The sequence below is a fragment of the Tachypleus tridentatus genome, chromosome 12 (assembly GCF_004210375.1).
Source record: "Tachypleus tridentatus isolate NWPU-2018 chromosome 12, ASM421037v1, whole genome shotgun sequence".
NCBI lineage: Eukaryota > Metazoa > Arthropoda > Merostomata > Xiphosura > Limulidae > Tachypleus > Tachypleus tridentatus.
In genome coordinates, this window is record NC_134836.1 from 62,082,018 (window position 1) to 62,108,989 (window position 26,972).

General features: G+C 35.1%; 1 protein-coding gene across 1 annotated transcript; it reads left to right on the plus strand.

The window, feature by feature from the left end:
* Positions 1-5: 5 nt before the first annotated feature.
* On the plus strand, positions 6-25,485 carry LOC143235634 (paired box protein Pax-6-like). Its single transcript, XM_076473866.1, has 4 exons — positions 6-10; positions 5,933-6,075; positions 15,055-15,242; positions 22,768-25,485. Exons 1-4 carry the CDS (start codon positions 6-8, stop codon positions 23,047-23,049), a joined length of 618 nt encoding a protein of 205 aa, XP_076329981.1. The 3' UTR covers positions 23,050-25,485.
* The last annotated feature ends 1,487 nt before the right edge of the window (positions 25,486-26,972 follow it).

Sequence of the window (26,972 nt, forward strand, 5' to 3'; positions counted from 1 at the left end):
GATAGATGAGGTAGGTGAAAGATAGTTTGCCATCTGCATTACACAAGTTCTGTCATATAGAGGGCCTTTTATAAGAGAAATCTTAAGATAATGCTGCAACATCTTGATGTCTCCGGCTACAGGTTTCCGCCAATGCAGTTTCTGGCTTAGGTTTTACTGTATTACCAAGTTATTTTCGCATATCACGTGCCCGCGGTATTCATTATCTGTTATCGGTATTGTTTACTAAGCAAACTTTACTTCTCACTAGTAAACTTCCGAAACTTTTAATTTTCTTAAGGATGAGTTGATTAAAATATTAATTCATTTTCGAAATATTTAAGGTTTTGTTTAGTAAAATTTAGTGTAAACTACTGGTATGTAAGCCAGGCTTGCGGGTCGAAAAGTCTAGGTTTCGAGACAACGTGGTGTGTTTGTACACGTTAGTGATATGTATGCCAGGCTTGTGAATTGAAAGGTCCAGGGTTCAAGATCAGGTTATGTTGTGAATGATGCTTCTCACCTTCAGCTTTGTGTGCGATATAAAAGAAACAGTTAAACATAGTATTTAGTTTAAAATACCCATTGTACAGAGGCTTAATTTAAAGGGCTTATATGGATGAATTCTCCCCTCAAGCTCAAGATGGAACCTTAATGGTCATTTCTTACAGAGATATTTCTAATCAGACTGAATTAACCCATATAAATTAATTGCCCCACAACATAGGGCTCCCAGATAAACCAAAACCCCTGCGAGGTTATCCTACTTTTCCCTTAAGAGGATACAGGACTAAATCCCAGTTACAACAGGAATGTTCAAATTCCCTGAAGACGACAGCAGATCAGCAGCTGGAACATGGGATATAAACTAACAAGTATTTAGTGTATAGTTACAAATAAACGAATGGTCAAGTAGAGATGTGTAATAAATTAAAAAGTAGTTGTTACTTTCTCTCTCTGGTGTTTGGGTATATATCTTTTGTATACCCATGAGGGTCAGGTACACCAGACCTCTTCCTCCTTCCATTACATTGTTGGAACTGACTGATTAATATGGATTAATATCAACTTTAAACTGGTCCTTTTCAGGACAATGTCCATTTATATTTTTTCTAATTTTTTTCAAGTCTAGTACGTAGGTGGCTGTTTTAATTTAGCACTATTTTATTAATTATTATTATTTAAATTTGATTTTATCAGATGTACAATATTAACGGGGAGAGGTGTTGGAAACAATAGCACCCTGGATATTGATGTGTAATACTGTGAATTTATCCATGTTTAACAGAGTTCATGACATGTGTTAACATTTGTGGTAGGTATTTTTCGATGTTTTTCATAACTATTTTAATGATTATGTCTATTAGCCTGTTTTCATTATTTGGATTTGTGTATTCTGTCAATATTTCAGAGAAGGTAGAAGTAATGGCATCGGTTAGTGTGTTTTCAATAATCATAGGTGTGGTTTTGTGTGTGTCTTCTGTTGGTTTAGGTAGGTCTTCATTACTTGATGATGGTTTTCCTGCATGAATGATGTTTTCTTGACTACTGCAGCATATGAGTTTGTTTGTGTTTTCTGGTGTTTCAGTAGTAGTTGATTTTGATTGTTCTTGGATTTTGTTTGTTTGTGGCTTGTTTATGTTTGGATTTTTAAGTTCGTGTAAGTGTGCCGTAAAAGATATGTATTTTTGGCATCCTTTATAATTTGCCGTGTGTTCTTCCTCACAATTGCAGCATTTAGGTTTGGGGTTTAATTTGGAACATTGTGATATGTGATGATTTTCTACACAGCCTACACAGAGCGCAGTTGCTTGGCATGCAAAGGTAAACTCTCTCTCTGGTGTTTGGGTGTATATATTTTGTACACCCAGGAGGATTAGGTACACCAGACCTCTTCCTCCTAAGTTGTTACTCATTTATAAAATATTTTATTTGTAAATGTATTGAATTTCGCGCATCTGTGTGAGCCAGTTGTCCCTAATTGATAAGTGTTGTTTGAATTCAAGCACAGAAGTATACAATGGGCTATCTGTGCTCCGCCCCCACGTGTATCGAAACACGGATTTTAGTGTTGTAAATCCGCAGACATATCATTGTGCCGCCATTTATATCTGTCTGTTTGGTTATAGCAAAGACACTCCGAACTATCTACTATGTTGACTGATGGGAATCGAACCTGTGGTTTTGGGTTGTAGCTCAGAAGGCTCACCGCTGTCCCACAGGGGAGACCTTTAAAAGCGATAGACTAAGAGGAAATACATCAATTTGTCATCAACTCTTGAACACCTTTACTAAATAATAGTGGGATTAATTATCACATTATAACGAACCCATTCTGAGAGGGCGAAAATGTTCGGTGACAGGATTCGAAGTCGAGACCCGAGTTAATAAATAGGTTGGATTTAATTAATAAACTATCAGCCGTCACAATGATTAATATTCCATCTCGGAAGCCTTACGTAAGCATTATGCCGACTTTAAATATTCTATTCTTGAACATTTTATACAATGAAGCGTCAAAATGAAGACTTCCACAACAGCTGTTAACGTTACAGTAAGTAAAGAATTAAAGCTTGTATGTTTATGTTGTTTACGTTTTGAGGTTCTCTGGGTCTTGTTTCACCTTAAATACATTATATTGGCGAACATTAAGTTTGTTTGTATTTTGTAATAAAACCATCTTTTGTATTCTAAAGCCGGCTGGTATGGGTATTAAAACTTTAATTAAAATAAAGTACAGAAAACGTTGCAACCTTTTTAGGTCATCTTTAGGTTTAACAAGGGTCGAAACGTTGTTCTGTACTTTATTTATAAAGTTAAATACCTATAGCAGCAAATCTTTAGAAATGTATTTTACTTCAAGTGGGTTTCTCGTCATGATGGAAAACCCTCATTTATCATTTTTTACAAAAAAATACTGTGTTGTTTTTTCCATGTTTGAACTTCTACCGCTGGTCAACTGCTCTCCAAGTCGAGTAACAACTTACTGTATTATTGTTGTTTTCATGTTCTTGTAGTTACAGCTGTGAGTACAGCTCGATAAATCAAAGAAGACATCGTAATAAGTCTGGGCTGTACAGACATTATCTATAACAGCAGTTCCAGTACTTAAACCAATCTTCATGTAGAATTTCAGCTTATGAATACGTCAGCACCGCCATTCTGTTAAAAAAAAAAAAAAATCAACAACAACTTACGCTCTGCAGCGATTGGTAACCAATTTTGTATTCTATAAGTTCCCACGTTTTCAGGAGTTTCTACCATCTTCAGGTTTAATGACACACGTTTCAGGATGTTTACGAAGAAATGTGAATAACATGTGGTGTATGAATGTGAAAACAAAATGTGATCCGTTCTATAACGTCATCATACATTATGTGTAACTTAGATCTTTACCCAGTTATATATAACGTCATAATACATTATGTGTAACTTACCTATTTACTCAGATTATATATAACGTAATCATACATTATGTGTAACTTAGATCATTACTCAGTTATATATAACGTCATAATACATTATGTGTAACTTACCTATTACCCTCAGATTATATATAACGTAATCATACATTATGTGTAACTTAGCTCTTTACCCAGATTATATATAACGTCATCATACATTATGTGTAACTTAGCTCTTTACCTAGATTATATATAACGTAATCATACATTATGTGTAACTTAGCTCTTTACCTAGATTATATATAACGTAATCATACATTATGTGTAACTTAGCTCTTTACCTAGATTATATATAACGTAATCATACATTATGTGTAACTTAGCTCTTTACCTAGATTATATATAACGTAATCATACATTATGTGTACTTAGCTCTTTACCTAGATTATATATAACGTAATCATACATTATGTGTAACTTAGCTCTTTACCTAGATTATATATAACGTAATCATACATTATGTGTACTTAGCTCTTTACCCAGATTATATATAACGTCATCATACGTTATGTGTAACTTAGCTCTTTACCTAGATTACATACTTTCTCCCATCTTTTATGGAAACCACTGCTAATAATAAATACCTTTAATAGTTCTCAATAGAACTTCGTTTGTAAAGTCAGTTTTATTTCTTGATGTGCCTTTTAAATGATTGAAATTTACCACAGAAATATTAGACGGGTTGAGGAAACATGTAAAAATAAAGTTTTCTGATTCATTAGATTTCAAATCAAGTATGCCCAACTCTTAGGTGTCTTTAGTCCTTTTATGAAATGACGTAGTGAGTTGTGATGACGTGCTGTTCTTCTTCATTTCTAACAAGTGGTTTAAACGTACTGATAGTTGTGTCCGACTTGCCTAGCTATATGGTTCATACGTCGTATTAATTGCCGACGGGTTCTGTTTACTTTCGTGTTCAATTTGCCAGTTTGGTTGACGTGAAAAACTACAATCAAAGCCACACACGGACAACCTCGAATCAGTCAACCCACAAAAGTCTTGATTATTTCTGGTATAAACTTTTTGTAACATTAAACTTTATTAATGTTTACAGGGGACTGTATATATATATAAATGAATGAACAGCATTGTCCTGAAGCACGTGCTTTCGCGTGTCGCCTCGGGTCAAATCACCTATCCTTCTAACGTCTCCAGTCTAATCATTGTTAAAACCACCCACGTGCGTCAGGTGAGAAAATGGTCGAGTTAAATGGTGCCAATTTTTTTTATTTAGAACTTCCTTTGAGTTTATTCTCTGTATTAAAAAACACGTTATAAACTGAGTCATGAATATCATATGGATATAATTCCCTATATATTGTAAAGCCAGGAGAGGTTCTGCAGGGAACACCAAGAAAACAAAAGATTGGCTTATTATAAACAGTTCATGCGACAACGCAAGCGCTGACAGGGGTAAAATTAACCCTGTCTGGAACAACTGTTCAAACAAACAGTAATGTTGTTGGGAGAAAAACGAAACAGGTTGTGTTTAGATGCTATATAAGACAACTAAAGAAACACGTGTTTCCGGTTATTAACGAAGCAGTAATATAACCAATGTGAAGTCCGACCTTAACTTACAGGATAATATCACGTAATAAATAATAATTGTTTTTTTGTATGTGTCTATTCAAGTTAACTTTTTTTTTTTCGTTAGTTGAATTCAAAAATTAGTTGCGTGGAAAAGCTTTAGAAGAAATATATTTACGCTTTGTGATTTCTAAAGATAACGAAGAAAAATCTCTTTGTTAAAACTATTTTGAAAACAAAGTACCTGGGGAGCGTCTGTATATGTCCATGAAATATACGTCACATCAAGATGACATGAGAAACTATTCGGTGAACTTTGCACTCGTCTAAAAATGAAGCTCAAGTGTACTTCAACTCGCAATCTTCAGGTTACGGAATCGAAAAACGTGTCGCCGAACAACACCCTCGCCAAATTTAGCCATGATTATGTGATGGTTAAGTCCACTATTCGTTGCTAAATTGTAGCCCAAAGTTGGGGGTACAATGTACTGAGTAGTTGCATTTTTCTAGTCTATCACTTGACACTAAGGGGCCGTTATCACAGAGAGCCCTCGAATAGCTTTGCGTAAGATTTATGAAAAATATCAACATTAATTTCGTGACATGTTAGTCCTATTGACTGTCAATATAAACGTATTTGTTTATGAAATGATTTAATAAATATTTGGTTTCTCATGGAGATAGTTTACTGTCATTTTCGTTACATAAATAAACTCTCAAAGAATGCTCTATTATTTAAAAGTTGAGCTCATGTGCATTCGTTTTCTCCAATATTTTGTAAAGCGATGGTCGTTAGTGGAAATAACATTGGCTATTCGTATCTGTAGGAGTTTGTAATAACAACACTGCTCCAAGTGTCAGTTCAATCAATCGAATCCTGCGAAACAGAGCAGCGGATAGAGCGGCAGCAGAATTCGCTCGGGCCGCAAGTTACGCCATTTATTACCCGTATACTGCAGCTTTCCCGTGGGGTTCGACAGTGACAGCCACGCAGCTAATCATTTATGGCCGGCCTTCTCTGGGGCTCCACTCCCTCTGGGAACAACCACCGATCAAGCAGCGCTGGCTACAATGGTTTCTTTACGAGAACATAGAATAACAGGTATGTAATTTTAAAGTAGACGTGATGAGGAGAAATGTTCTGTATTGAAAAGTAAGTTGATCGGATTTTGTTATTAACTCATAAATATAGTGTTATACAAGTTCACATATTCAGGTGTTAGAAGGATACGAGTGTATAATACTCACATATTTTTATGGTAATAAAACTAAGATATAAGCTGGTAATATATCATAGATGTAATAGTTTCATTTGTGTAAAACTAAGGTATAAGCTGGTAGTGTATAAGGAGATGTAATAGTTTCATCTGTGTAAAACTAAAATGGCCAGCATAGCCAGGTGGTTAGGGCATTTGACTCGTAATCCGAGGGTTGCTGGTCCGAATCCCCGTCACACGAAACATGTTCGCCGTGTGGTCGTTATAATGTGTTGGTCAGTCCCACTATTCGTTGGTATAAGAGTAGCCCAAGAGTTGGGTGTGGGTGGTGATGACTAGCTGCCTAAGACTAGAGTCTTACACTGCTAAAGTAGGGACGGGTAGCGCAGATAGTCATCGTGTAGCTTCGCGCGAATTTCAAAACAAACCCAAACCAAAACTAAAGTATAAGCTGGTTGTATGTAAGATGTACTAGCTTAATTTGTGTAAAACTAAGATATAAATTAATCACTGACAGGGTTAATCACAGTCTTTGTTTGGTTTTATTAATAAAACGTTTTCTGTTGTAAATACGTATTTCATAAACCCTCTTTAACATCAAGAACCTGAGATATATGTGGACAAACCTAGTCGATTCATATTGGAAACTCGTTTTACGTCCTCGTCTTCACAGTCACTTCTGGACTGTATGTCTCTGACGATTTCGACAGAAACGCACTAAAAATATAGATATTCATAAATCACCTTGTAGCCTGATATTTTAAACGTCAGATATACATGATGTTGTTGTTCCAAGATATTCATGTCATACATTCATAAACATGGGCTGTTAAACTGACGGACACTTGAAACCAGCCCTTATCATTCGAATATATATAAAAATTCTTTTAAAATTCTTTCTATTTGCTGTATCTACCACGTCTGAAGGCAACTAATTCCAAGAGCCAACCATACTGTTCATTGCTATGCCTCGTTCTAAAGATACATACATATTACAGGTATTAATATTTACTGTTCATTGCTATGCCTCGTTCTAAAGATACATACATATTACAAGTATTAATATTTACTGTTCATTGCTATGCTTCGTTCTAAAGATACATACATATTACAAGTATTAATATTTACTGTTCATTGCTATGCCTCGTTCTAAAGATACATACATATTACAGGTATTAATATTTACTGTTCATTGCTATGCCTCGTTCTAAAGATACATACATATTACAAGTATTAATATTTACTGTTCATTGCTATGCCTCGTTCTAAAGATACATACATATTACAGGTATTAATATTTACTGTTCATTGCTATGCCTCGTTCTAAAGATACATACATATTACAGGTATTAATATTTACTGTTCATTGCTATGCCTCGTTCTAAAGATACATACATATTACAGGTATTAATATTTACTGTTCATTGTTGCTATGCCTCTTTCTAAAGATACATACATATTACAAGTATTAATATTTACTGTTCATTGCTATGCCTCGTTCTAAAGATACATACATATTACAGGTATTAATATTTACTGTTCATTGCTATGCCTCGTTCTAAAGATACATACATATTACAAGTATTAATATTTACTGTTCATTGCTATGCCTCGTTCTAAAGATACATACATATTACAGGTATTATATATTTACTGTTCATTGCTATGCCTCGTTCTAAAGATACATACATATTACAAGTATTAATATTTACTGTTCATTGCTATGCCTCGTTCTAAAGATACATACATATTACAGGTATTAATATTTACTGTTCATTGCTATGCCTCTTTCTAAAGATACATACATATTACAAGTATTAATATTTACTGTTCATTGCTATGCCTCGTTCTAAAGATACATACATATTACAGGTATTAATATTTACTGTTCATTGCTATGCCTCGTTCTAAAGATACATACATATTACAAGTATTAATATTTACTGTTCATTGCTATGCCTCGTTCTAAAGATACATACATATTACAGGTATTAATATTTACTGTTCATTGCTATGCCTCGTTCTAAAGATACATACATATTACAAGTATTAATATTTACTGTTCATTGCTATGCCTCGTTCTAAAGATACATACATATTACAGGTATTAATATTTACTGTTCATTGCTATGCCTCGTTCTAAAGATACATACATATTACAGGTATTAATATTTACTGTTCATTGCTATGCCTCGTTCTAAAGATACATACGTATTACAAGTATTAATATTTACTGTTCATTGCTATGCCTCGTTCTAAAGATACATACATATTACAGGTATTAATATTTACTGTTCATTGCTATGCCTCGTTCTAAAGATACATACATATTACAAGTATTAATATTTACTGTTCATTGCTATGCCTCGTTCTAAAGATACATACATATTACAGGTATTAATATTTACTGTTCATTGCTATGCCTCGTTCTAAAGATACATACATATTACAAGTATTAATATTTACTGTTCATTGCTATGCCTCGTTCTAAAGATACATACATATTACAGGTATTAATATTTACTGTTCATTGCTATGCCTCGTTCTAAAGATACATACATATTACAGGTATTAATATTTACTGTTCATTGCTATGCCTCGTTCTAAAGATACATACATATTACAAGTATTAATATTTACTGTTCATTGATATGCCTCGTTCTAAAGATACATACATATTACAGGTATTAATATTTACTGTTCATTGCTATGCCTCGTTCTAAAGATACATATATATTACAGGTATTAATATTTACTGTTCGTTGCTATGCCTCGTTCTAAAGATACATACATATTACAGGTATTAATATTTACTGTTCATTGCTATGCCTCGTTCTAAAGATACATACATATTACAGGTATTAATATTTACTGTTCATTGCTATGCCTCGTTCTAAAGATACATACATATTACAAGTATTAATATTTACTGTTCATTGCTATGCCTCGTTCTAAAGATACATACATATTACAGGTATTAATATTTACTGTTCATTGCTATGCCTCGTTCTAACGACGCACTTTAACACTGTTGTTGTTGTACCACGGAGAATAGATCTCCGTATTTTAGAGTTTTAAATCTGTAAATTTTCCGCTGACTCACCGAGGGACCATTAACATAAAACTTCATCATCTGCTAAATTTCTATTGGATAGAGAGCTTTAAGTGCTTTACTCCTACACCAATTACCGTCTAGAACATATGTTTGCAGGTTCTGATTTGATATAAATATTGCTAGTTCGAGATACTACTCTACTGTACGGTCCTCGTAAAAACAATTCATTCATGTTGTGTTTTCTCTCATAACATATATGACGTAACAGTTGTTTAAAATAAACAAATTCTTTCAGAGACTTCCCCACACCAAAACTCAAACTGAACAAACGTCAGAATACGTCTGTTTGCTCGATGGACTCAGCAGATAGCCCGATGTGGCTTTGCTATATGAAAACACACACACGTGTGTTTGTAGCACATCTGACTGAATGATGACGACACAAGAGTTGTTGAAACTCAAGTTTCTAGAGTTTATCAAAATTAGATTTACTTCACTTTTGTTTATTTCCAAGGTACGAATATTAATTTATTGGCTACGACAAACTTGTTAATGAACTCTTATATAAATAATTGGACTTAATAGGTTTTGTCATATAATAAGAATTATTAATGTTAACGTTTGTTTTGTAGGTTGTGAGAGCATTAATTCATACAAACTAACAATATAAATAAGTTGGTTTTAATTAGTTTGTTTCTCATCAGATGTTATTATCAGGTTTATTATATTTTAAATATTGTATCCTATATCTAGTTTCTTAGGGTTTTTCAAGAAATAGTTAATAACAACAGTATTCCAACTGCAATAATATATTCTTCTAATTCGATGCCGACGACGCGTTTCGCTAGATCCAGGATTCATCAGGCCCAATGGGAATACAGCAGACTGGACTGAAAGAAATGGGTAGTCCAGAATGGGTACTGTGAAAAACTTTTATACGCTTTTTAAATTGTTGAAAATCCCTAAGGGACTAGATATGAAATTCGTTGTCAAAATTATTAAAGATTGAATAATAATATAATATTAATAATAATATAATATTAAAGCTTTATCACTTTGTAGACGTCTTTCACACCTCAACCTTTTTTGTTTATTTCTTAACATTGGCGAAAGTATTTCGCTGGGAAAAATAATACACACCTCAGTGATGTCGAGAAAACCCACTTCTAGAGAAAAATATTTATGTAAAAACGGCTCGTTTGGGTTGAGAAAAAAATTTACGTAGAGGAGCGAACAAATCTATCTATGTAAAAACGGGTGGTATGGATAGAGAAAGCATTATGTAAAGGAGCGAACAACATTTCGACCTTCTTCGGTCATCGTCAGGTTCACAAAGAAAGAGGTAACTGACCGGAAGCTGACCACATGTTTGAAAGAGGTTGTGTAACTGAGTGTCAGAATGTAGAGGGCGGTGTTAGATGTTTGAATAATTTTATATTATTTATATTATTATTTATTATTATTTTTTTTAATATAGGAATAAAGGTGTTCCTTTGTATTGGTTTATTTTGGGCTTCAGTTGTTGAAAAAGTAAGGCTTCTTTAATTTTGCGTTTTTTGTGTTTGTTTCTTTATTTTGTATTTGAGTGTTTTCTATGGTTATGTTGTGTTAATTTGACTTGTTGTGTTCGAAAACGTATGAAGGTGACTTTTTTGTTCTTTGAATCTGGTTTCCATTTTTCTACTTGTTTCTCCAATATAGAAGTCGTGGCAGTTATCACATTGTATTTTATAAATAATGTTGGTGTGGTGTTTGTCAGTGTAGTTTTCACACAGTATAGACCTCAGTTTTGTGCATGGTTTTTGAATAAATTTGGTACTAACTGGAATGTCATATTTTGTTACAAGTTTTTGTCAAATGTTGGTTATCTTTCTGCTGATGTCGGGAATATTTGGTATGCAGCAGTATATGGTTTCGTGATTTTTCAAATCGTGGAATATATACTCTTCAAAAAACGAAACGCAAAAGGCAAAATATGAGACAAATTGTTAACAAGTTTATTCCGGGTAGTTCTGTATGACACATGTGAAACTTTGCACATTCACTGCTGAACATTCAAAGTCTGCAAAGGCGACGTCCACGCTCTCTAGGTGAAGTTTAACGTCACTCAACGTCAATAACAGTATGCCCCCGTGAGCATCAATAACTGCTTGGCATCTTCTGCTCATGGAAGCGATGAGATGACGAATCACATCCTGTAGAATGGCTGTCAACTCAGCCTGCAAAGCTGCTGCAAGCTGAGGTAGAGTCTGCGGTTGAGGTTGTCGCCGTCGCAGACGTCGGTCCAACTCGTCCCAGAGATGTTCGATGGGGTTTAAATCTGGTGATTTGGAGGGTCAGGGAAGAACGTTGATGTTGTGGTGTCTCAAGAAGACAGTGGTGAGTCGGGCTGTGTGAGGACGGGCGTTGTCATGTTAAAACATATCATTGACGCTCACCATGATGGGTTGCACATTGGGCCTAAGAATCTCGTCGACGTATCATTGAGCCGTAAGATTCCCTCGAATGTGCAAAAGGTCTCTTCTGGCAATGTAGGCGATGGCAGCCCACGTCATGACGCTGCCACCACTAAATCTGTCAACATCCTGCACACAGTTTGCTGCAAAACGTTCACCTCGACGACGGTAAACACGGGTCCTTCCATCCTGCCTACGAAGCATAAAACGTGATTCATCGCTGAACCAAACATGCCTCCATCGTCGATGAGGTCATACCCGTTGTGCCCGAGTCCACTGCAGCCGTGCTTGACGATGTTGCTGGGTGAGGATGACGCCTCTGACTGGACGTCGAGGTCGGATTCCTGCATCTCGTAGACGGTTGCGTACGGTCTGATCGGAATCCTACGCAGCTCTGGTATGGTTGAGGCAGTAGACGTCGCAATGGTGGTCCTATCCCGAAGGTGACGTAATCGGATGTTGCGAGTTTGTGCGGGCGTGGTTACACGAGGTCTGCCAGATCGTGGACGGTCACGAGTTGATCCATGTTGTTGGTGACGATTCCGTAGCCTTGTGATGGTGCTTGGGTGGACATTCACAGCTCTGGCAACATCTTATCGAGATTCGCCTGCTTCCAAGCGACCAATGGCGTTGTTGCGTTGTGCCTCAGTCAGTCTTGGAAGTAACTGTATTGCGTGTCGGTGGCTTAACATTGAGCTATGGAAACCGAGAACCCGTCACTTTTATAGGGATTTTGCACATGTTGCACGTGCAGAACATGCAGATCTCTCAAACAAATTTATTGGACACGCATGCGTTTTGGCGAAAAATCCGATGTTTTCCTCCGTTTTCAAAGTACACAACTTTTATTGTCATTTTGGTCTGACAATCAGTGCCTTAACACGAGTAACATCACATACTCTGAGCTTGTAACGTTATTACATATATTTCTCTTTAAATAACAAAAAATATCTCTTTTGCGTTTCTTGTTTTGAAGAGTATATTTACTTTTGTTGGTTGATTTTGCTTTCTGTCTAGGTGTGTGCGTATAATGTTTTTTACGGTTTGTGGAGGAAACTTGTTGATGTTGATGAAGTATTGTTTTATTTTGTCTAATTTATCGTTAATTTTATCTGGTAAGCATAGTTTTATAGCTGTGTTTATTTGGTTTCTTAGTATGTTGAGTTTTTGTTTTGTTTCATGTGCTGAGTCCCAAGGAATGTATAGTCCAGTATGGGTGATTTTTCGGTGGATTTCTGTTTTAAATTGTGTGTTGGTTCTTGTAATTTTGAGGTTAAAAAATGATATTTGATTGCTTTCTTCCTGTTCACATGTGAAGTTAATGTTGGGATGTGTAGAGCTAATGTGATTGAAAAAATTAAGTGTGTGTTCTGTAGATGTGAATCCCGCAATCGTGTCATCTACATATCTGTACCAGTATAGTGGTGGATGAAATGCTATGTTAATTGCTTGTGTCATAAAAACATTGGCTAGAACTGGTGATACTGGGTTGCCCATGGTTAGGCCATTTGTTTGTATATAGTTGTGATTGTTGAACATAAAATTTGTCTTTATCGTTGTGAATTCTATGAGGGTTGCTAACTGGTTACTTGGAATTTCTATAGTTGGGTTAGGGTCTCGGATATAGAGTTTTAAGGCTATCTTGCAGGCTTCAGTGGTTGGAACTTCTGTAAAGAGGGATATACCATCGAAACTGGCCATTAAGGCTTTATGATTAAGTTGATTTAGATTAGACTTGAAATTAAAAGAGTCTTTGATGAATGAGCTGGCTGATGTTACATATTTGGAGAATGCCCATGCTATGTATTTACCAAGATTGTAATTAAACGATTCATATGTGGACATTATTGGTCGTAATGGACAATCTGGTTTATGAGGTTTGGGGATGCCGTATATTTGTGGTATGCGTGAGTCGGTTTTGCGTAGGTAGGAATATAGTGTTTGTGAAATTGTGTTGGCTTTTTTCATTTGTAGTAGCAATTTGTTTAGTTGCGTCTCGTGTGTCTTTGTTGGAGTTGTGTGTATTGGTTTAAATTTGTTCGTGTCTGATAGGATGTTATTCATTTTTTGGATGTATTCATTCGTGTTCATTATGACTATAACGTTTCCTTTATCTGCTTTTAGAATTTTTATGTTTTTGTCTTGTTTTAGGTTTTTAATGAAATAAATGTCTTTTTTGTGATGTTTTTTAGCTTTCTGTTTTGTGAAATTATGTTGATGGTTTTGTGAGAAAATTCTTTGAAAAAATCGTTTAAGATGTTGTTTTTAGGTGTTTCTGGAAAATATAAATTTTTAATTTTTCCTGGGAAGTTTGGCTGTTGGATGTCAATAAAATTGTCTAAGTTGTCTTCTTTCTGTTGGTTGTTTCCTTGTTTTTGTTTTCTGTAGAAAGTATCACAAGTCTCCTGGCTAGATCTTCTAAACATGTTTTAATTTCTATGGTTGGAATGTACCTAGGTGCTATTGCAAAGTTGAGTCCTTTGTTAAGTAGATGCATCTCGTCTGTGTTTAATTGTCGGTCGGATCTGTTAATTATGAAGTTAGTCAACGGTTTGTCGTTTTGGTGTCTTTTCTGTTGTTTGCATCTTAGTTTCTCTAGTTTTTGTTGTGGCAGGTCGTTTTGTCTCTGCCATTCTTAGTATTGATTTGGTTTATGTTTCGTTGTATAAGTCCGTAAATCTCTGGTTTAATGCAACATGCCAGTTGATGATCTAGGTTCATTTTTTTTTTTGTAAGTCATGTAGTTCTTTGTATTTTGTGTTCAACGTGGCTCTAAGTAGTTTTTCTGTAAATTTTGGATAATGTTTGTGTATTTATTAAAATTGTTGATAGTTTTACCTTCACAATACACACCTCAGTGTATTGTGCGCGTATAAGGCTGAGTATTCTTGGAATTTCTATGTAAACTCGTTATTTTGGTAAAGTCAAAAATAACGTCTGCTTGTAGTTTTATTGTTCTAAAGGACTTTGGTTTCAAAATCTTAGTGTCAAATATTTTTACCAGCTTTGAGAAGTAGTAATTAATATATTCACTAACCCTAGAACAATATTATTTAATATGTAAAATAGGTTACTGTTTAATTATTTATATTTTGGGATATATAACCTAAACTTTGATGAAACAATAATCTGGAATATCAGTTACATATTTCTCAACATGATATTATCAGTTTTTCGTAATTCTCTCTAATTAATTCGAAAATAAATAATTTATAAAGTGTAAAGTCTGAAAATGAGGCATCTATTTAGTGTAATGGATTCCTACATTTTTTATGAAGTGCACGTATTTCATTTACATTAACTGTTTCTTTCTCGTGGATTTATTGAAAATATTTCTATCAATTCTGTTTCAGGCATTAGTGGTAAAGACACTGAAGAGAAAGAAGGTTCTGATGTCTCCAAGTTCCGAAGGAACCGCACAACTTTTAATCCTGAACAGTTACAAGTTCTAGAAGAAGAATTCGAAAACACACACTATCCGTGCGTTAATACACGAGCGCGCCTTGCCGCCAAAACAGACTTATCAGAAGCTAGAGTGCAGGTAAGGTTGTTTTCAGGAAAGAGGCGTGAAGCCCACCAGTGTCACACAGGACTTACAACGCTACAAACCCTTTGTGTAGCTTTGTGTGTAATTTCAAACAAACCTCTGTGGGAATAGAACCTCGTCCTTTAGCGTTGTCAGTTGACTGACCGTTGTCCCACCAGAGACGTGTTAATAGGTAATTTTCAACCTATTGAGAACTTCTCAATTCACGTGAAAATAATATTACGAAACTCAAATAATAATTTGTATTAGTTCGTTGCGTTTAATTTGGAATGGAAAGCGATGTTGTGTTTGAAATTACTTAAAATAAATTTCGCGTTTCTAGTGCAGCCAAATCTCTGGTACCGAATATTGTTTGTATTTGTTATTGTTGTTTGTTTGTTTTTTTCCCGAGACATTTCCTCTGTACCTGTGTCTGTCTGTTTTGAAAATGTCTCTACTGACGGTACATAAAATGACGGATATTCAGAAGATCAGGTTTAATTCGAAAGAGTTAAATACACGGAATTCTCGCCCATTCTGATTTCATTGTGTAGAAATGTTCAGATCTTTGTCTGTTTTTAAGCGCAAAGCTACCCACTTGGTTATTTACTCTGTGTCCACCGCGGGTAATTGAAATCCATCTTTTAGTACTGTATTACGAATTGGCCCGGTATGGTCAGGTGGCTAAGGCATTCGACTCATAATTTTAGGGTCACGGGTTTGCATCCCCGTCACACCAAAATGCTCGCCCTTTCAGCCGTGTGGGCATTATAATGTGATGGTCAATACCACTACTTTTTGGTAAAAAGTAGCCTAAGAGTTGGCGGTGGGTGGTGATGACTTGCTGCCTTCCCTCTAGTCTTACACTACTAAATTAGGGGCGGCTAGCGCAGATAGAACTCGAGTAGCTTTGCGCGAAATTCAAAAACAAACCAAACAGTTGAAAACTAAATAAAAACTGAAGTGACGCAATTCTTCCTATCTGTGAAGTTACAACGATTGGTCAGCCGTAGTCTGGTTTTTGTGAAGCGCAAATCTACAAAACAGAATATCCCTCTTTTGTCGTATCAACCACGGTATCGGAACCAGAATTGTAGTGTTGAAAGCTTACAGATTTACCGCTGAGCCACTGGTTGAGATAGGAATTCTACATTAAAGAGAAAACGTAAATCAATATTAGTTTAAAGGTCATGATATAAATCATTATATCTTATTTCTAAGACGGCGAAACAAGAGAAGTGGCACCGGAGGAAACACGTGCTCACGTGCCTCCAACGTTTTTGCACAGTACTACAAAGTGTCCCTCTAAGAGAGATAATTAAATAAATGCGATATCACATAATAAAGTCATTAAAATACCACGTGTCGCCCAAGAAGTAAGGTACATTAAAAGTGGCATTGTGCTTACTAGTTAGGTTTACTTTAACATTTAGATTTGGCTGGTCGCAACCCTTTAGTATTTTTATCAACTTACTATAGATGGCGGAAACACTCTGTTTCTTACTTTGAGTTTCCAGACTAAAGTACTTGTTGATAATTGTATTTCAGATAAACAGAGACACAGTTTTGTAATACATAATTATTTAATAACTTTACATCTTCTTTAAGCACGGCCCAGTGGTTAGTATGACGGGATATGGATCCGAAGCTCACTTTTTACACTGTGAGGCTGTAGATGCGTTATAAGAGTGGCAGTTAATTACAGTTAAAAATCTAACCAGTTGGCATTGTTTAATAGGTTCCTTCCGTCTAATCTATTCCCTCTAACGTAAGGACAGCTAAAACAACTAGTCCTCGAGTAGAACTTTGCATGAAATGTGACAAAACACATTATTTTAACAATTCAACAAGTAGCAGAGACAGTTTATTTAACATGTTATGTGATCAGGTGCCAACGGTTCTCTTTAACCTTGACAAAATGTTTGTTTATCACACATTAAATACTTTAACGCAATATTCTGTTGAAACTCGTGTAGTTAGCAGAAAGGCGAAGGTAAAAGAACCGTTTCGTTAGCGAATGTCAGCGCCAGTTACACCCGCGACAGATGACCAATAACCCGCCCTCTCGCCCATCTATATTTACAGAAAAGTAGGTGTAGCTACCGCACCTACCACAGACTAGTATTTGGAAATAAAATTCCCCACGTGGTAAGTATAAATCGAACCTCCTATTTAAATTTTAGTGTATACTTATCTGTACTGTAAACACATGAGTGTACATGAATATTTTTGTTACATTTGTGTTAAATATCTTTAATTAGGCCACTGTGGGCGGTGAGCAGCTGAAACGTGGCTGTGCGCACGAGTTACATCCTTGCCCACTAGGGGTGGGGACACAGTGACCAATGCACTACTATGGTTGTAAGTAGTTATATCAATGTTGAGCTATTGCACTAGAAGCAATCCAACAAACACAACCAGTACTACAAAGAAAAGATGGGGAGAATTAGATGGAGGGACAACCATACACGAAGTTATCACACTAGAAGCAATTCAACAAACACAACCAGTACGACAAAGAAAAGATGGGGAGAATTAGATGGAGGGACAACCATACACGAGGTTATCACACAAGAAGCAATCCAACAAACACAACCAGTACGACAAAGAAAAGATGTGAAGAATTAGATGGAGGGACAACCATACACGAAGTTATCACACTAGAAGCAATCCAACAAACACAACCAGTACGACAAAGAAAAGATGGGAAGAATTAGATGGAGGGACAACCATACACGAGGTTATCACACAAGAAGCAATCCAACAAACACAACCAGTACGACAAAGAAAAGATGGGGAGAATTAGATGGAGGGACAACCATACACGAGGTTATCACATTACAAAATCTATTTTAATCATAATGGTCAAACCGCTGGTTTCGTTCCTTAGTAGGTAGCAAAGTACTAAACTCAGTTCTAGTGCATTACTGAGATTAAGATACAACTTCCCCGGGTATTACCAATATGTTGAAAGCTATTGTTACAGTGCAAATAATTGTTGATTCTGATAGGTGAATAACGTCCCGGATATTGTGAATACGTTGAAAACTATTGTTACAGTGCAAATCATTGTTAATTATATTAGGTGAACAGCGTCCCGGCTATTGTGAATACGTTGAAAACTATTGTTACAGTGCAAATCATTGTTAATTATATTAGGTGAACAGCGTCCCGGCTATTGTGAATACGTTGAAAACTATTGTTACAGTGCAAATCATTGTTAAAATGGTCCTGAACGAAAGTATTCCAGCTTTAGGAAAATTTTACATCACCAACACCAAAACTACAATTTCATGATGTTTGTCGGAATAAAAGACGGAACTCTAAACTTGTGAGAAATTACTCTTCGGACTGTCCCTTGATCAGTGTAGCCATTAAACGTGACAGTTTCTGTTGACATAGATTTACGGTTTTAGGGTTAATTACTGAAATATATTTTCCTATAGCAAGTGTAGTAAACTTGAATCTAACGCAAGCTCGCATACCCTGAATGTGTTATTGTCTTGTCTTTTCTGTCTGTTGAAACACATACCGATTACGGGTATTATCAAATGAAGAATGCTTACCTTTCTTTCAAATACAACCGAACCGGATCAGGTGGTCACCAAGTCATTTTGAATGGGTTGAGGTGTGGTTAGTGCAGGAAGATGGAGTTAAAACATGCACGAGCTTCTGCTGGCGAGATAAGTGTTTGACAGGCTTGTACCACCCTTTCTAACAGATTGTAGGTCGTAAGGCAGTTCAATTAAAGTTCTGCCCTAAATACCCTGATCACGTATATGATGATTTTACTTTTCATGTTTAGACAACTTATTCTGCATGTGTTGAGACTGTGCTTACGTCTTAACGATTTTTAATGAGTTGGTAGAATAGAAAAATGTTCACTTTCCTTGCATGTCATACCATCATGTTCAATGTACTTTTACGTCGATGGAATGTTAGTTATTACACCTGCCCCAGATTATTAAACGTTGCCTATATTTCAAGTTCGCTGGAAGTACTCGGATTATGTTAACGTTTCGGAGAGATCTTTATTAAACTGAAGATGATCTTGGAAGGTCGAAACGTTGTTCTCTCCTTATCAATAAAATAGTGTTAATACCCATACCAGCCGTTCTGAGATACAAAGTATAGGTCTGTTCCGAAGAATAGAGTTGCGATCCTAAGAGGTTAATGTTGATTAGTAGCGAGTGTCGATTTTTTACTTGTTGTGGTTTGTTGGTGTGTACTGATAGAAAGTTATGATATCTAATCAAGAAACACCTTAGGTGTGGAAAATAAGAGCAGCCATAAAAGGAATGATCGTGGAACTTACAGGAGTGAGTTAAACCTGGCGGCCAAAGTGGTAACTACACTTATAGCACTGATAATAATATTACAGTAAATATTTATTGATAAGTTAGCTAAGCCTCGTATTTTTTGTTTTACCTACCAACATGCTCAAGCTGAACAAAATACGAGGCCTAGCTAACTAATGAACAAATGATTACTGTGATATTATCATCAACTCTGTAAGTGTAGTTACCAGTTTGGCCGCCAGTTTTAGTTCACTCCTGTAAGTTCCACGATCAATCCTTTTCAGACCACACCTTTTTTTTTCAGACCTAAAATGTTTTTCATTAGATTAGTTACACGTATCTATCTTTTTTAACAGATTAAAATGTGCCTAAAGTATTTGACTCGTAAATTGGGTCGGCTTTCTTTCTAACCACGTTATTTTACCTTTTGAACTTTGGAAACTGAACTCCCTCATTAGCAAACTTACTTTACTGACGTCATTTGATAAGTTGTGCTATAGAACTTATTAGTTCATAGTATGCGAAAAATATAAGCTATTCCTTTTAAAACAATACTCTTATGAAATACATTCTTAATAACTCAGTTATATACACCCAACGTAGGCGTCACCTTAATAAAAAAAATAACAAAAAAAGTTAAGGTTGAAGAGAAGGATAAATGGCATTTGTTTAACTTACGTTCTGTTTACTACACACTACCGCCATCTACAGGTTATTTCTGTTTACGACACACTATCGCCATCTACAGGTTATCATAAACAACGTTGTTTTCATACCGAGTATCCAAATTGAGGAGATAAGCTTTCTAAGCCTACTTCTCTGTTATTATATTTTTTACTGTCATCACAAAATACATTTATCTTAAAGTTACTTGAAATAGTAGACAAATTCTCGTTATCCAAAAAGTGAAATAAGTTAAAAACAGAAACGTTATGATGTTAACATTGTTGGGTAATAATAGCAGAAAGACGAATTCAAGAATCTATAAAACATTAAAAGTAAATAAAGCGAATAAAACAATTAAACAATTAAAATGTTGTACAAAGAGATAACAGTCTTTCTGTAAAGACTCTCGAAACCATTATTGCATATGCCTGGCACCGTTTGGTGGTTAAAGCACTCGACTTGTAATGTGCGGTTCGTAGGTTCGAAGCTCTTTACCAAATATACTTTTCCCATGCAGCTATACGGTCATAAGAGTACGACTGTGAAGTCCAGTTAGTGGTGATGTCCAAGAGTTGACTAGGTAGCCACTACTTCACAATTAGGTACAACGTAAATAACCCTCGAGTAGCTTTCTGTGAAAATCAGTAAAGAAACAGCCACTACACTGTAGCTTGGGGCTATCTCCGACTTTCCCTGTCACGTGATGCATGTCAAACTGGTCCTATTGGCATTATGCCTTACCTTACAAGTTTCGTATCGTGTTTAAGAACGTAGCACTAATACTTTATTCGTTTATTGTTGAACTTTCGAGTTGGGCTCTCCGTGCTGTGCCCACAATAGGTGTTGAAACCCAGTTTAAAGTAATATACGCGTTTTCGAGAAAGTTTTATTGTGAAGAATATTACAAGTCCAGTTTGCTAGACTTAGCTGTGTTTTGTGTTTACTAAATCATTACAAAGTGTTTTTATCATGTCTAGCGTGTTAAATTAGCGTACAGAACACGTAATATTACAAGTCCAGTTTGCTGGACTTAGCTGTGTTTTGTGTTTAGTAAAGCATTACAGTGTTTTTATCATGTCTAGCTTGGTAAACTAGTGTACAGAACACGTAATATTACAAGTCCAGTTTGCTAGACTTAGCTGTGTTTTGTGTTTAGTAAATCATTACAAAGTGTTTTTATCATGTCTAGCTTGGTAAACTAGCGTACAGAACACGTAATATTAGAAGTCCAGTTTGCTAGACTTAGCTGTGTTTTGTGTTTAGTAAATCATTACAAAGTGTTTTTATCATGTCTAGCTTGGTAAACTAGTGTACAGAACACGTAATATTACAAGTCCAATTTGCTAGACTTAGCTGTGTTTTGTGTTTAGTAAATCATTACAAAGTGTTTTTATCATGTCTAGCTTGGTAAACTAACGTGCAGAACACGTAATATTACAAGTCCAGTTTGCTAGACTTAGCTGTGTTTTGTGTTTAGTAAATCATTACAATGTTTTTATCATGTCTAGCGTGTTAAACTAGTGTACAGAACACGTAATATTACAAGTCCAGTTTCCTAGACTTAGCTGTGTTTTGTGTTTAGTAAATCATTACAAAGTGTTTTTATCATGTCTAGCTTGGTAAACTAGCGTACAGAACACGTAATATTACAAGTCCAGTTTGCTAGACTTAGCTGTGTTTTGTGTTCAGTAAATCATTACAAAGTGTTTTTATCATGTCTAGCTTGGTAAACTAGCGTACAGAACACGTAATATTACAAGTCCAGTTTCCTAGACTTAGCTGTGTTTTGTGTTTAGTAAAGCATTACAGTGTTTTTATCATGTCTAGCTTGGTAAACTAGCGTACAGAACACGTAATATTACAAGTCCAGTTTGCTAGACTTAGCTGTGTTTTGTGTTTAGTAAATCATTAGAAAGTGTTTTTATCATGTCTAGCGTGTTAAACTAGTGTACAGAACACGTAATATTACAAGTCCAGTTTGCTAGATTTAGCTGTGTTTTGTGTTTAGTAAATCATTACAAAGTGTTTTTATCATGTCTAGCTTGGTAAACTAGCGTACAGAACACGTAATATTACAAGTCCAGTTTGCTAGACTTAGCTGTGTTTTGTGTTTAGTAAATCATTACAAAGTGTTTTTATCATGTCTAGCTTGGTAAACTAGCGTACAGAACACGTAATATTACAAGTCCAGTTTGCTAGATTTAGCTGTGTTTTGTGTTTAGTAAATCATTACAAAGTGTTTTTATCATGTCTAGCTTGGTAAACTAGCGTACAGAACACGTAATATTACAAGTCCAGTTTGCTAGACTTAGCTGTGTTTTGTGTTTAGTAAATCATTACAAAGTGTTTTTATCGTGTCTAGCGTGTTAAACTAGCGTACAGAACACGTAATATTACAAGTCCCATTTGCTAGACTTAGCTGTGTTTTGTGTTTAGTAAATCATTACAAAGTGTTTTTATCATGTCTAGCTTGCTAAGCTAGCGTACAGAACACGTAATTATTTTGAAAGGTTATAATATAGAACTTTAGTAATAACCTCCAAACCCACAATATCAATATTGGTTGTTTGAAACAGGTGTGGTTTTCCAACAGACGGGCAAAATGGCGTCGTCATCAGCGAATGAACATACTCAAACCCATAAACGACGTAGAAGCCTCGATCATGGGGCTTTCCAGCCCAGTTCCACCTTCTCCCGAACCAACAGCGCCCTCTAGTCAGCTTCCATCACAAGCTCTGAAGCCTAGTGACAACATCCCTCGGATGGGAGGTCTCAACTCTGCTTTCTCCCCAACTCCCCCTTATACGATCAGTTCTCACTCCAGAGTCCAGGAGGACCACAACAATGTAAGGAAGTAATAACTGTCAGTTGCATATCTTAGGTAACTCTCCAGTAGTCGAAACTTTACGTACGAGAGTTTGTTACTTTGACTTTACCGTCCCTACATAAAGAAACTTGGAAATGTTCAGGACAAATCAAACATCCCGGGTTGAATCTCGTTTCATTGATTCCGTCCAGTCGGTCGTGAGAAACTTATGTGAAAGATATCGAGAAATTTCACCAGTTTATGTAATGTACATATTATTTTGTTTCCATTTCTTACGTATCGATAAAGAGTGGCATTTCATACAAAGTGTGTCGTTAAATTGATAACTTAGGAAAACAGTATCGTGTTAGTTATATTTTATATTATATTCCATGTCTATTTTTCTAGGCTTATTTCATTTCAGATGGTTTTTAAAATGTGCCACCAAATCTGTACAGGAAAAACACACGTTAATATTTTCTTTACTCTCTGATTATATGCACGAAATTATACTTTCTCTATGAAGTGGTTTCTAATCTGATAGTAAAAAAAGTGGCCCTTGTTGAACACCAGGCGCTAAGTTAGCATTGAAGCAAGTTTTTAATTTAATAACCTACATCGACGTAACAATCATTTCACTATTGCTAAGTTTCAAAATGATTGTAGAGTCGCCTGTTTCTATCATAAAGGTAGGAAGTTTTGATTTTACAGACTGATAGACTTTATCAGTAGAACAAGTGTCTGACATGGAAATGAAATTTTATCTTCATTCAACTTGTAAATGATTTATTATATTTCGTAATAGCGCCAGTAGATGTCGTGCTTTCTGTATATGAAACATTACATTCGTAACCCAGTATCCCTGACCTACACTGGCGTTTTCAGAGAAAATGTAATGTCTTTTCCACCATAATCACCGTTCAACATCTGGATAAAACGTTTTCTTGTTTATTTTACAAACGTTCCCATGATGTTAGAAGAGTATTAACTCAATGTTTTAGTGTAACTATGACAGCTGAAAGTTCTTTTTAAAAAACCGTAACTGCAATAGGCCGATTTTATATAGTACTTTCAACAATAATATTCCGGTTATTGTGAATTATCTAAGCCTATTGTACGTTCAGTGTTTAACATAGTGTGTGAACCCAATGTCACTACACTGAATGGTTGTTCGTGAGCCACGATTGATTCCGAAAATCTTATTTTTGACCACAGTCCCACAACGTACACAAATGTTCTTCTCTCTTCAGTAATCGAATGTGTAATAAGTCAGCATTTGACGTGGTTGGGACTTATTCAGCTTTTAAGCAGCGTTGTTCACCATTAAAACAACGATCACTTGCTGTCCATAGCTTTTTAAGTAATATGAATGAGAAATTTGGATCCAGTGTTGTAAGCCACCATAGAAGTTACTATATAACCTTTTACCAGTTAAACTTGAGATAAATGGGTTATAATGTCGTAACATCTCTAACCTAAATACATTGTACACGTATTTTACGTGAAATGTCGTGAAACGTCCAATTTAAATGTTTCATGCTGATACACAAAACTACACAACGGATTGTCCTTACTGAGCCTACTAGGGGTATCAAAACCCGATTTTTAGTCTTATAAATCCATAGACATACTGCTGAGCTATTTTGAGGTGTTTAATAGAAAATTCGTATACATGCTACGAATGTGAATATTGTTAAATGGATATTCATAACTTAGGTTATATTGGATGGAATTTGTAGTCTATAACCAATCAGAATCCACCAAAGTTTATCAGATTTGCAAAGTTATCTTTAGCGTACTACAAGTATTTGATTTATATTACTAAATATGTAAATATTTTACATGTATTCTCACCTTTTCATTTTTCTTTTGTTTGAATAACAAATTATCGTTCAGCTTAAGTAATGTTTATAATATAATTTTGTCTGAAAACAATTAAAAAATGAATGATGGGTCTACAGAGAACTTAATATATTCTGTATTCCATTTTTATGTCAGTAGTTCAATCACGTGTATTTAAATATTAACAAAATGGCCTCCTAAGAATATAAAATTAGACGTGGACTAAAACCCATAAATAACGTTCGCGTGCGTTTATTTATGATATCAGTTTTCGATTTTTGTAACAATATTCCACTTTCGAATTTTAAATCAGTTTTCATAAAAGCATTTTGCAGGTTGTTATACAAATTATATCAAGAGAGGTTTATTAATTCTTTTGTAAAAGTAACACATTTTGTATTAGCTTTGTTAAGAATAGATGTTAACTCTGAGGTTTATGTCGGTTTCTTATTAAACAGTTGTTGTAGTTGTGTTTTTAAGTACAATACTTTAAGATTTAACTGCTGTTGTAATTCGGGTTCTTAATTCTGCATTAAGACAAACGATTGATTCGTGTGGTGCTGACACTAGTAACGTGTAATAGAACACGTTATGTATGAATTGCACGTGACGAGTTTGTAAGATGTATTTAATAAAGTCACTCCCTGAAGAGAAACTACTCGTTATTTTTAATAAAAAGTACAAGTCCTCTTGTACTTTCAAGTGATGTGATCCATCACACCAAAGTTATTATTTTAAACTCTAATAACTGACCTTAATTATCAATATAACATTTACCATCTCATGTCTATCAACTTCTATCACTAACAAACGTGAAACGTTAGTAAAATCGACTAACACACAAACTATCGGGAACCACGATAGTCGTTCACAATACGGATCCCATCCCAATACGTGCTGGCACAAAGTGCCTTTTAACAGTAAAAGAGTCATTTCCACGAACACTTTAAAATATAAAAAAAACAAATTTATTAACTGCTAAAGCTGTATATATACACACACAAATGCGGGTAAAAGTTCCAAGTAAAAGAAAATCCATTCAAAACGGTCTAGTCTACAACCAATACAGTTTGATGTGTTGCACCCAAACGTTTTATAAAGACTAAAGGTTCTGAGAAGATCGAAGGGGTATTGAAAAGCTGATTGGTTTTTATATACTTTAGTATAAACGATTTTATCATTTATGTCCTTGAAGTTAAATACGATATCACATTTTGTTATTTACATTTGTGGAATAATTGTTTCAGAGATACGAACGTTTATTTAAATCGAGATTTTTAACGTTAAATTTGAAAAAGTTACTTATTTACTATCAAAATTTTATATACGCGTAATAAGAGACTATCTTTGTTTAGGTATATATTTGCCCCTTGATACGCATTATATGCAGATAATTTAGTTTGAGGCTATAAATGCTCATTATATTTTCAAACAAATCTCCATGACAATCTCTAGCTGCAGCATAAATCTTATTTCTTTAACTAATGCGATCAAATAGTCAATAGTTACAGTAAACAATCATGAACCGTGTTTTCATCATTACAATGTATAAACTTAACTATCATGTCAAGTAATTCTTTACCCATAGCTGAGCATAAAAATTTCTAGCAAACAAAATAAATTGGGAATTTGAAAACCTACAAATAGGTTTCCTTACTTTTTACGATTCATATTTATAGATTTTTAAATTCCCAGTTTGTTGCTTGTACATAAAAGCACATTTAAGATTTGCGAGCACCTTTGCGGTAGTCAAAGTTCACTGAAACATTAAACTTGCATAATAAAGCTTGGTGAACTTGTGTTTCTTAGTTTTAGTCTCGTTTTTATTCACTAAAAGATAGGCAATTAATAGTGAATACAATAGTGTTTTCCTGTAAACAAACTTGTAAAGTTTGGGTAACACTTTCTTTTCGGTGTAAAAACCTTTATTTACAAAAATTGTTTTCGGGCTTTAAAAAAAAAAAAAAGGTTACCGTCTTCGTTACGTAGAGAAGGTAGAACATTGGTTCTCTTAATGACTCTCAACTTCCAGCGTCAATTAACTACAAGTTAGTCAACTTCCCAAACTGGGTTGTCAACAACACCAGCGAAATATTGGTATCAAACATTTTGAATATTGTTCATTTATTTGAA